Source organism: Phocoena sinus, chromosome 4 (genome assembly GCF_008692025.1).
Source record: "Phocoena sinus isolate mPhoSin1 chromosome 4, mPhoSin1.pri, whole genome shotgun sequence".
NCBI classification, from domain to species: domain Eukaryota; kingdom Metazoa; phylum Chordata; class Mammalia; order Artiodactyla; family Phocoenidae; genus Phocoena; species Phocoena sinus.
Genome location: NC_045766.1, coordinates 20,562,003 through 20,574,239, shown reverse-complemented (window position 1 = coordinate 20,574,239; position 12,237 = coordinate 20,562,003). Strand labels below are relative to the sequence as shown.

The window sequence follows — 12,237 nt, the reverse complement described above, 5'->3', positions numbered from 1 at the left end:
AAAAAAAAGTAAAAATAAAAATAAGAAATAAAGCGGAACGCAAAACATAGGAAAATAAAATGCAAAGGCTCACACAAGCCAGGGAGTGGGAGCAGAGGCGGGGGTGGGGAGTGGGCGGGGTTTGGCGTAAAGGGGCGGGGCGTGGGACGCGGTCTCTTTAGGGCCCGCCCCCGGCGAGGAAGTCGGGCGCCGCGGTTTCTCTCTGACTCCGCCCACCTCGGGGGAGCCCTTGCGGTGCAGAGTCTAGTTCGCCTTAGGCCCTCTCCCCACCGCGGGGGTAGGAAGGGCAGGTGACTGGCTGCCCCACCGTAAAGGGCGGTGCGTGCTGAGGCCTGGAGCGGTCCTCACCTGGCCTTGGGTGCGGGGCCAAGCGCGGGCGGAGAGCCCCGGTTTGGCGCCGCCGGGCCTACAGTCCCCTACAGTCCCCAGAGGCTCGCCGAGTGCCTCTGCGGAGCCGCGCGACGCGCAGGTAAGCGCAGCCAAGGCCGGGCCTGTTCAGCCCACCTTTGCCCTGGTGGGCGCCCGCCGAGACCTGGCCTGCACCGCACCGGAGCGACAGGTGGCGGCGGGGTGCGGAGCTCGGTAACCCGTCTGGGTCGGATGAACCCCAGAAATCCTCCTGTCTACACCTGGCGCCACCCATTCTCGCCACAGCGTTATCGACCTAACCGCAGCACCCCTGTGGCTCAGACCCGAGCCCATCTTCAGCACTCGAGCCCTCAACAAATGCAAATAAGGATCCACCAAATCCTGCATGCCGTTGAGTGCCCGACACTGGGCTCAGTGCTGGGGGGTACAGTGCGGTCCAACGAACGTAGTGCCCAACCCCCGTGGAGCTCGCAGTCTGGTAAGAGAGACCCACAGCAAATAGGTAATCTCCACATGTGAGTGTAAAAGTTAAAACTGAAAGATCTGTGAAGATAGGAAGTGCAGGGTGCTGGGAGAGCGTTTAGCCGGTGGTCCCCATCTATAAAGGATGCTGGAGCTCACACTTCAGTATGAATGGCAGGGTCCCAAGGTGGAGAACGATGGAGTAAACACACTAGTTGGGAGAGAGTGTGGCTTGTTTGAGAAAAGGAAGGTCCTGCCCACTGAAAGCAGGGAGCAAAGCAAGTTTCCTAACTTCCTCCTCTGTAAAATGGGACTGTGCCTCCCCATTGACGATTGAGACTTTGCATGTAAATGACTTAGTGGTGTTCCAAGCGTGCAGTAAGTGAAGTGAAGGTGAAGATTTCTGTGGATGGATCAGGTTTTAATCTGGGCCGAACGCAGAGTGCTGCCTCTGGGCACTCACTTCCCCTCTCCTGGAGTCCTGTCTCCTTGTCTGAGTAGAATCTCTCAAACAGCTTGTTCTCTAAAATGATGCCTGCTTTAGTCATTCATTCTTAAAATATTTAACTGGTTCCCACTTTACACTGGCCTTGCCCTCATGGAGCTCATGCAGGGTGGGCCAGGTGAAGTACACTGGTAGTCCCAGCCGTGGTGCTCTGGAGCCCAGAGGAGAGAGCCTGATCCAATGGCCTTGCCAGAGAAAGCCTCCTGCTTCCGTCAGGGCCAGGTATACATTTCCCAGAAAGGCTCACCTGTTAGTGCCAACACCGTGAATCCCCTGAGAACATAAGGCTCACACTCCTCCACTGAGCATGTTATTTCCTTATTTTTATTGGTGGCATCACCCCCCAAAACTGACCAGAAAACTCCCAAGAGGCAGCAACCCTACTGGTCCCTTGCTGAGGACCCCCAGGGATTTAGGAGAGGTTTGGAAGCTTCAGAAAACACCTGGCTGGTGACTGCTTGGTATATTTTATTGGCTTGGATGATGCCAATTCCTTCTCTGGCTCGGTTTATACTGTTGGTGGAAACTGCGGATTTGCTCCATGAAAACAGGCCGGGAGGCCCAGAGAGTGGAGAACACAGTTGAGAGAAGAGTCTGGCACTGTTTGTGAGTAGGGGTAAAAAAAAAAAAAAAAGCAGAGGACAGGTGTTAATAGAGGGGTGCTGGGGGAAGAAGAGGGGGAGAGGGCAGGCTTTGTGCAGCCACTCTGTTTCCCCTCGCAGACCGTGGCAATGCCACCTGCAGAGAGCAAAAGGAGAGCAATGGGTTAGGCACTCACAGACCTGGGTTCAGGTTCTTATTTGTTACTTCCCAGCTCTGTGCCTGACCCTGGGCGAGTCACTTATTATCTGATTGTGCAAGCTTAAGACAGTGCTTGGCATCTAGTTGGCCCTGAAGAAATGTAACCTCCCTCCCTCTTCCCCTAAATGAACTAAAATAGGAGTAATAATAGTGCCTACCTAACACGGTTATTATGGGGATTTCATGAGTTAATGTACCTAAGATACATAGAGCAGTGCCTGACATGTAGAAGTTACTGCTGCTGTTGCTTTGGTTATTATTCCTTATTCTGGGTAAAAATTGGTGAAACAAGGCAGGCAGAATATAGGAGGTGGGGGTGAGAGGTTGGTTCTGAGGAACTGTGCAGGGTGATTAGTGGGGGAGTTGTGTTATCTGTTGGCAGTGGTTTTACCGGAAAGCATCAGCCCTGGAGGGAAAAAGCCGTGTTCTGGGTGATAAAGGGCCTCTTGGGCTGCCAGGCTGTCAGAAGGCCTGAAGACTCAGGCCAAAGAAAAGACAGCAAAAGCGTGGGGGGAAAACTAGGGTTGAAAAAGATCCAGCGTTGTCTTGTTTGGGTTGTCCCTAACCCACAGCTGGGTGTGGGTCCCTGGTGAGAAGCTGCCCCTGCGCCATGCTGACCCCTGCCCTCCTATGGATATGGTAATTGCCTGAGACTGGTCCAGGAGCTGTGGAATCCAATTCTGTAAGCCCTGTACCTAGCAGAATACTGGGCCCATAATGAATGCATGAAAGAATGAATGAATGAATGAACGAATGAACAAAGGAACCTAAACCCACAGATCAAATTTCTCAATGTGCAAGTGTGCTGTTAAAAGAAGGGAGTATGGGGCTCCCCTGGTGGCGCAGTGGTTGAGAGTCCGCCTGCCGATGCAGGGGACACGGGTTCGTGCCCCGGTCCGGGAAGATCCCACATGCCGCGGAGCGGCTGCGCCCGTGAGCCATGGCCGCTGAGCCTGCGCGTCCGGAGCCTGTGTTCCGCAACGGGAGAGGCCACAACAGTGAGAGGTCCGTGTACCACATAAAAAAAAAAAAAAAAGGGAGTATGCAGATAGGGAGAGAGAACTAATGTTTTTAGGCCCTTGCTAAGGGCCAAGCATTTTCATGTATGTTGCAGCTTAGTGATGAACACTGCAGCTTTGGAGTCAGATGAAGCTGCCTGTGTGACCTCACATGCATGACGGAAGCTCTCTGAAGTACAATTTTGCATCTGTAACCTGGGACTCATTGTCCCTCATTTGTAGGGCTGTTATGAGCAGTCAGTCATGCTCATATATAAGTGTGTGGTGTGCCGTCCTCAATGCACAGCACAAGGTCTGGGAAGTACTCAGTCAATAATAGCTGCTGTTATTATTATTATATTGATGAATCCTCCAGTGCTGTCCACTGTGATGAGGGAACGGAAGGCCACAGACACAGATGGGTGGCGTTGATTCTGAGCTCTGTCCCATCTGGAAGCAGAGGTTCTCTGCAGACGCTAACCAGACAGCTTTACGTGCATTTCATGCATTACTTAAAGCACTTGACTATGTGAAACCTTAAAAGGAAAAAAACTGCAAAATTATAATTTATGTGTCTTTCAAGTTTAGGTATTTTATCATCTAGATAAATCTTCCGTGCAACTATGTTAAACCACTTTGGGCTGTCGAAGCTTTTAAATAAAGTGGTTCATCCTGACCAGTGTCTGTCTTTGCTCATTTATCATAGTTCCCTTGTAAAGACAGACGGATCCCATTTTGCAGGGCAGGCCTCAGGACGGCAGCTCCTGCCCCACCGTTTTAGCTGTGTGGTTCTGCTAAATCACAGTGGACTTGTGACTCCCTCATCATTGTCTCTCTCATGTACACATAGACCCACAGCACCAATCTTGGAACTAGGAATAGAAGGGCGCTCTGTGGCTAGTGTGAATCTGGGGAAATCAACTCTGGGGAAATCACAGGTTCTCAGTGATGGGTTTGGGGGGTGAAAACGCCTTGGATGAAGGTGGCAGCGTCTTCTAGAAGTCAGGGCTATCTGCCCTTTCTGCCATCTCTGGGTCTGGCCTCCTGCCCAGTAAAGGTCTGATCTGCATCCCCGTGCCTTCCTGCTGTCCCTGTCTCTGGCCGCATCTGCCCCAAAAGCTGGAACCCCTGCAGCACCTGCAGGGGCACAGCCTATTGCAGGGAAGCCTTTCCGAAACAATCCTGCATTCCCATGGTCCCACTGGGCACCTCTGCTGGGCATGACTTTTCCAGCTACCCTGGCATTACCTCCTCTGTGGGCTGTGAGCGCTTCCACAGCTATTGGATTGAGCACCCCTGGTACCCAGCACCATGTCTTGTTCATTATCCTCCCTCCTTCTCTCCCTTTCTTCCTTCTGTACATTCTCAGGCAGTGTCCTGGGGGTTAGAATGCTGAGACAAAGTGACACAGTCTCCACCCTCCTGCGGCCCAAAGACATCATGAGACAGATTATTGGTAAAGACAGAATTAAGCACATGACCACACACACAATGTCAAGTTATAAACCAGATTAACTGCCGTGAATGAGAAGCCTGGCATGCCAGGAGAACGCATAAAGGTGGGGTAGATATAGAGATTTTGTCAGTATTGATATAGATAGAGGGGGCCTGGAAATGTTGGTTGGAAGCTTATACTGAATTATTTATGTACCTTTGAAGACTGTTGGATAGTATTCTTCTATGAATTGTGGCAAACAATATTTTATGCGGCCAAAGTAATCTTATGAGAATGTGTACTTTAAAAATCACTGAGCTTTGGCTTCCAAATGGGAAAATAATGCTAATGCTCCAGTTTCCTTAACCCTTTAGAGGTACAGAGCCCCTCCTTGGATGTTGTCTCACTTGTGCTAGCTCTCAGAATCTCTCATACTGGCTGGCGGCAACATACAGGTGTCCAGCTCACCTGGGGTAGATTGGGCATGGTGGGCATTGAGGCCCTCTCCCTTCAGAGTAACAGGGACCACCAAGAGCTTATATTTTTTCTCCTTCTTTGGTATCTCTGGGCACATCAGGCTGAGGTTCTGGCATAGATGTTATGACATTGTGTCTAGAGACCTGTCATTTGAGGGGAAAGAAGGGCAAAGCTGACTGTTCTTGTCTGGGTGTGTGGAGGACACCTGTCTGCACACAGCTGAGGGAGGGCGGGATAGCTGGCAGCGACCTACCCCTTCAGAGCCCCGCCATCCCATCGTGGCCCCTTGTCAGGACCCAGCGTCCTCCGGAGGCACACCACGCCTACCTTCAAGGCCGGTCAGTTCCTCTGAGAACAAAGAGAAAATCACACTCAAAGTCCAGTTTTAAATAAGACATGATCCAAACAGCCCCAGGAAGCATTCTCTCTCCATGACTAAATATTATTAGAGAGTTATTTGATTTATTTGGCCAGCGCTGATGACAAAATACAGCTTCGATCCCCACCTGTCTCAGAGGTAGACCTTATTACCAGAGGTGAGCTGCCGTCTGCCCTGAAGCAAAGGAAGGAAAGTCGCATCGCTGTGCAGAAATTGAGCAGGCCTCCGCGCCAGTCTTGGTGGGGTTGGGCTTGACCACAGTATTCTCAGGGTACAAGTCTAATAGGCTTGTAATCGTGTGGCCCTGAGCCATGGAGAAAAGAAGTGGCTCTGGAAATCTGCCTTCCATAAGGCTGACACACAGTGACGGTATTTATTGCCTCTAGGAAGTGCATGTTAAGGGGTAGGTATTTATGAAAAGGGTTCTAAGGAGTAAATGTGCCCATCAGTCAGCCTGGAACTTTTTAGAGCTCCTAAGATGGTTTTAAATTAGAGCCAGTCTTCCTTCCTGCCTTCCGCCTTCCTGTCATCAACCCCCTCCCTTGCTTCCTGTTATAAAAATGAACTGTCAAGGCAGGACACAGCCCAGGTAGGAGTGTGGGAACTCTCTGGACTTGCAGAGTTCACGTATTCGAGGCAGATGTGTGAGGGTTAGCGCCTTGATTCCAGTCCTTCCCACCTAGTTACCGCACTGGGAAGACAGGAGTGTGGAGCAAGGCTGAGCAACAAAGTCAACCTAATTGCTCCTAACCACGGCCACCAGCTGCTCTGCTCTCAGCCAGTCTGCTCGCCAAAAAGGGTGGGCAGTTGTGGGGGGCGGGGGGAAGAATGATGAAAACAAGTGATGGAAACTAAGCTCAATTGGGGCCCAGTAAGTGGCATATGGGAGAGAATGAATGTCAGTGTCAGGGAATCCCACCAGGCCAGGTAAAGAGCAGGCTTTAAAAGGCTAGAAGTTTCTCTGTGAGCAGTTGATCATTAGAACAGAATGCCTTTTACACGAATTAATGTGTAGGAGTCTAACTTGAAATTATGATTGACCTTCAAATGTTCATTTTAAAGATCAGAAATTGGTGTTTATTGCATGAACCCTAGACTTAGTATCAAAGACTGCTTTGCTTTTTAATTCTCCCGTCGGGCCTTCTTCTGTGTAACACTTTTTAAAATTTAATTTAATTCTTTTTAATACAGCAGGTTCTCATTAGTTCTCTGTTTCATACATATGAGTGTATACATGTCAATCCCAATCTCCCAATTCATCCCACCACCACCCCTCCCCGCTTTCCCTCCTTGGTGTCCATACGTTTATTCTCTATATCTGTGTCTCTATCTCTGCCTTGCAAACTGGTTCATCTGTACCATTTTTCTAGATTCCACATATATGCGTTAATATATGATATTTGTTTTTCTCTTTCTGACTTCACTCTGTATGACACTCTCTAGGTCCATTCACGTCTCTACAAATGACCCAATTTCGTTCCTTTTTATGGTTGAGTAATATTCCATTGTATATATTACCACATTTCTTTATCCATTTGTCTGTCGATGGACACTTAGGTTGCTTCCATGTCCTGACTATTGTAAATAGTGCTGCAAAGAACATTAGGGTGCATGTGTCTTTTTGAGTTACGGTTTCCTCTGGGTGTATTCCCAGCAGTGGGATTGCTGGGTCATATGGTAGCTCTATTTTTAGTTTTTTAAGGAACCTCCATACTGTTCTCCATAGTGGCTGTATCAATTTACATTCCCACCAACAGTCCAAGAGGATTCCCTTTTCTCCACACCCTCTCCAGCATTTGTTGTTTGTAGATATTTTGATGATGGCCATTCTGACCGGTGTGAGGTGATACCTCGTAGTTTTGATTTGCATTTCTCTAGTAATTAGTGTTGTTGAGCGGCTTTTCATGTGCTTCTTGGTCATCTGTATGTCTTCTTTGGAGAAATGTTTATTTAGGTCTTCTGCCCATTTTTGGATTGGGTTTTTTTTTTTTAATATTGAGCTGCATGAGCTGTTTATATATTTTGGAGATTAATCCTTTGTCTGTTGATTCGTTTGCAAATATTTTCTCCCATTCTAAGGGTTGTCTCTTCGTCTTGCTTATAGTTTCCTTTGCTGTGCGAAAGTTTTTAAGTTTCATTAGGTCCCATTTGTTTATTTTTGTCTTTATTTCCATTACTCTAGGAGGTGGGTCGAAAAAGATCTTGCTATGATTTATGTGAAAGGGTGTTCTTCCTATGTTTTCCTCTAACAGTTTTATAGTGTCCAGTCTTACATTTAGGTCTCTAATCCATTTTGAGTTTATTTTTGTGTATGGTGTTAGGGAGTGTTCTAATTTCATTCTTTTACCTGTAACTGTCCAGTTTTCCCAGCACCACTTCTGTGTAACTTTTATGATGCTATTGGTCAACCTCGTCTTCATATTTTTGTGTGTGTGAGAAAGAGGATGCCAGTTTCTATTACCCAGTTTGTATTTTATGACTAATCCAAGGACTGTAGATGATGAAAGTACGGGGGCTTCCTGTTTCAGATGTCACTGAATTGCTACCTTTTGCTTCTGGAATTCTGTCTTAAGAAAATAATCTGAACATTGGAAAATGCCACTGTATGAAGATGCGTCATTATTTATAATGGTGAAAACTTAGAAGTGACTTGAATATCCAGTATAGGAGGGTAGTCAAGTTACAGAACACCAGGTTGGTTGAATATTTAAAAATAGGAAGATTAGTAATGAGAAAAGTCATTACCCGCTCAGTGAACAGAATACTGTTACATGAAAGATGTGTTCAGGAAAATGGTCTATGAGGGTTGCCTCAAGGGGACAAGAATTGCATTTGAACAGTGGGACAATGGATAACTTTTTTCTATATTTTAAACTTTCTATATTGTTTTATTACTCCTGTAAAATCTTTTTTTAATTCTAAAGCGAGCCAAGTTCAATAATGATCTTTATGCTGTTTGCAATTTTAAGGTCACTGCATTTGTGGCCTTATCCTGATTAAATCTTTTACTCAACAGTTTGTGAGGCCAGGCTTCGCTCCCTGCCTCGGTGTCTCTGGTCGAGGGACATCCTCTGGGTCCACTGGCTGAGTGGCCAGGAGATGTGCTCCCTCTGGCTGTGTAGACTTAGATTCTCAGGGTCTTATAAGTTGGAGGAGGCTACTGCCCCTCCCTGCCCTGCAGCCTCATACCCCTCTGCCAGTCTCTCTCATCCCTGTTCCTCACCTAGTCCCCAGTGGTGGGGTAGGGATGGGGGGTTTGGGTTTGCAACCTTTGGGGGCTTCATTGGTAAAGTTTCAGCAAACTCTGCCCCCCGGCCCCAAACACACACTCACTCCCTAAGTCAGCAGTGGCCCGGGGCAGCCCTACATCACTCTGGCTTCTTGTCCTGCTTAGGCCTTGGTACTCCCGTACCTCAGGGCCTAGGTTTTACATTCTTGATGCCAGCTCTCCCAGTGTCGGCCCTGTCCCCCTCCGTCCTCTGCTGCCCAGTGCTGGCAGGGGCCTAGTACTTGGCCAATGGTACGTCCTAAAGCAGCAGTTCTCATACTCAGCTGGCCATACGTTGGGAAATCATGGCACGTGTCCTTATTTGAGACAAGGATTTGAGTCTGTGTGGTTTATTTGGAAGGAAATCCCAAATAAAGAAGGGGAATAAGGAAGTAGGGAAATGAGCCAGAGAGGCGCACCATCGAGCAGGTCACCAGCGTGGACCACTGGAGTTTAAACCTGCTGGGAGTTTCCGGCAGCCAGTGTGTAGAGCACCCATTCCAGAATTGGCCTCTCCTGGGGATCGGCGGCTGGGTATATACACACCCTTGCGATCCGTCATTGGTTGAGCAAGGCTCCTTAGGGGAAGCGAATTCTCTGCGACTTCCTGCAGCTTCCAGTCACCAGGTAAAGCACCAGGGCAAAGGGACGCATGTGCTGACTCACAGAAGACGCTGGCTTGCTCTAAAACCATGAGTCCTGAGAGCTCAGGGCATAGCACGGACAGCGTCTGCTGTGCCGTTCTTCCCTAAACACCATGAACGTGATCAGTGCACTAAACTGAAAATAACCAAATCCATAATTCTGTGCTGAATCAGACCTGTTTATACTCAGTTGAAGACTACCTTAAGAGTAGCCAACCTCAAAGTTTATGAAAACTCATGGGAAGAAAACCTTAGATAAGAAGAATATTACCACTCTTTTCCCTGTGAGTTGGGCTAGACTACCAATATTTGATTTAAGGGGCAGAACTCTAGTATTCTGCAGCCATGCACTTTGAGACCCAACACTTTAAAAGACGGCCTGAGGATATAATAAGAGTTATCTTTATTTTGGCAATGTTTCCCCCTCTCTTGTAGCTTGATTTTTTTTCTGTTATTTTTCAAGTGTAATACATTAAGATGACCTTAAAAGAAAAATTCATTGGGAGAAAACACTGAACCTCATTTGTATCAACCCATAATTATGTCTCCAGTGCCGTGTTTTAATATTAATGCTGGATTCACCGTACTGACACTGATACCAGAGGATGGGAGAGAATGTCTGTAGTTATGGCTTTAGACACTGTGATAAATGTTTTGTAGTCATTGCCTTTATATAGAAACACTCCATCTCCAATTAAAGATTTAGTAAGCACTTCATCAAAGTATCTGTTAACAATTGAGGAGTATAATATGGTTGTGCTGACATTTCAACTTAATTCACTCTATAGTTTGAGTCCCAATCCATTTTATATGCCTGTTTTTTTCTATGCATGGAGGAGGAATAATGGCAGAAATTTGGGGGCATATTGTAGATTCTAGAAACACTTCCATGTATTTATTATTATTGTCTGTTGGCATATTTGTCACTACAAATGAAGGCCTTACTCCAAGAGAAGATTTAAAATTGTTCATGTAGCAAGCTCAATAGGATTTAGTGGCTAAATCTCATACGCTTTGAGTCATGGGCATTTTAGTATTTGCAGAGAAGGGCATTCATTCAAGATCCCGGTATTTTAAAGAAATGAGGCCATTTCCCTTTAAGGCATGGTTTAATGTGCGTTCCATAAAGACCGGGATGGCGGATGCTTGGTGCTAGTGCCCTATTCCTGTGTCCTGTGCACACAGCAGACATCACTCCCTGATACCCAAGCTTGCATCCTCCTCTGCAAGGTGTTCCCTGCAGCCACTCCAGCTCATCAGTACTGGCTGACTAGATGAAGCCTATGGACTCCCGCACCTTTTTACTTGGCCTTCCCATTACTGTGCATGGTCAACAAAACAAAGGAATCTTTCACAGTCTCTCTCTAAAAAAAAAAAAAAAAGGACCGACTCAAGAGGTAGTTTTTCCTCACCTTGTGCTTTTCAGTCGCCTCTTTGTTGTGCAGACGGTATCTACTCAATTTGTTAATGTTTGTCTCCCTTGTTTCGTTCTATTATATGCATTTTGATTTTTCCCTGTCTGCCTTTTCCCCTCTAATGTTGCTCAGAGGATAAAGCAGGGAGCCCCAAGTTATTTGCTGTTTGGTCTCATCAAGTTTGGTTGCAGTGATTTATATTGATGGGAACGCATTGAGATTTTCCCTTTTTTCCCACCACTTCAGGAAGACTACCCTCCTGTAGCGAGGTCACCAGTGACCTCTGCATTGCCAAATCTTCCAGAGCTTTCTCTGTATCTTTGGGGTAACATTTGACACCTCTGACCACGCCCAGCTCTTGAACTCTTCTTTCTTGCATTTTCCTCCTTCTTCCCTGATGATGATTCTTTGACGTCTACCTGCTCCTTTTCCTCTGCTGGCATTTTCAGTGGGGCATCCCCAAAGGTCTCCTTCTCTTGTTTGTGCACTCCACCTGGATGATTTCATTCCCCGCCCTGGTTTTTAATGACTACCTTTACCTAGACGCCTCCTGCATCCTCAGCTCCATCACATCCCCTCTCTGGAGCCCAGACCTTGGTACCCAGCAGCCTGCTGAATGGTCCCCATGGTCATCCAGAGTGATATGTTTCATTTGTTTGGACTATTCCTACTTTCATAGGGCCAACTAAATAGTTGCCCCCAGGGTGGTTTCTGCTACCCCCTTGGGCTTATAGGTAAGCTGTTCTAAGTGTGTCAGAAAGCTTCCATCTTGGAAAATCTAGTGTAAGACAGAGGCACAAACCAAGAACTGCTCCTCAAAACTTAAGGGATTGAAAGAAAACGGTTATTTGGTTCTTGTCTCTACAGTTCTGGGGGTTGACTGGACTCAGTGAAGCAGGTCCCACCCTGGGGCTCTCATCTAGTGGCAGTTAGTTGGCCATCTCAGTGCCCCCCCTCACTCAGGGCCTAGTGGCTGGGACCTGGGCCGGGCCGGGCTGCTGGCCTCGGTTCCTCCCTGCAGGACAACTGGGTTCTTAGAACAAGCATCCCAAGAGGACCAGGTGGAAGTTCCGTCACCGCTCATGGCACACCCTCAGATGTCTCAGAGTGTCATTTCTGCCATATTTACCTGCCTGCCCAGCTACAGAGGGACAGGACGTAGAGCTGCTTCTCAACAGAAGGCACGTCAGCGTCACGTTGTAGCTGTGTTGGAAATGCACCTAAGCCACAGTCCCCAAACATGTCTAACTATCCCTTTGAGAACTACCCTGAATGCCACAGAAGCTTTACCTTTTATTTAAAATGTTTTTGGAATAGGTAACATATTTACATGATTGGAAAGTTAAAAAAAATGTAAATGTATTCAATGAAAATGGTCTTTCTCATCCCATATCCCATACCCTTACCTCCCCATAGACAACCACTGTTCTGTTTCTTTATAATTCTTTGCGAGTTTATAGGTCTTTTTCATATTTCACCCTTAT

At 47.2% G+C, this 12,237-nt stretch overlaps 1 protein-coding gene across 2 annotated transcripts in view; it reads left to right on the top strand.

Annotated features, from left to right (window-relative positions):
- The first annotated feature begins 224 nt into the window (after positions 1–224).
- Positions 225–12,237, top strand: part of NMNAT3 (nicotinamide nucleotide adenylyltransferase 3) — a 125,171-nt gene continuing 113,158 nt past the window's right edge. The window contains exon 1 of one of the 2 annotated variants that reach the window (XM_032630861.1): positions 225–469. Coding sequence is in view for 1 of the 2 variants with exons in the window: in XM_032630860.1 (XP_032486751.1) it covers positions 601–847 (247 nt within the window). In the remaining variant the exon portion in view is untranslated. Of the gene's footprint in view, positions 470–492; positions 848–12,237 lie in introns of those variants that run through there. The other variant, XM_032630860.1, reaches the window with a different exon arrangement.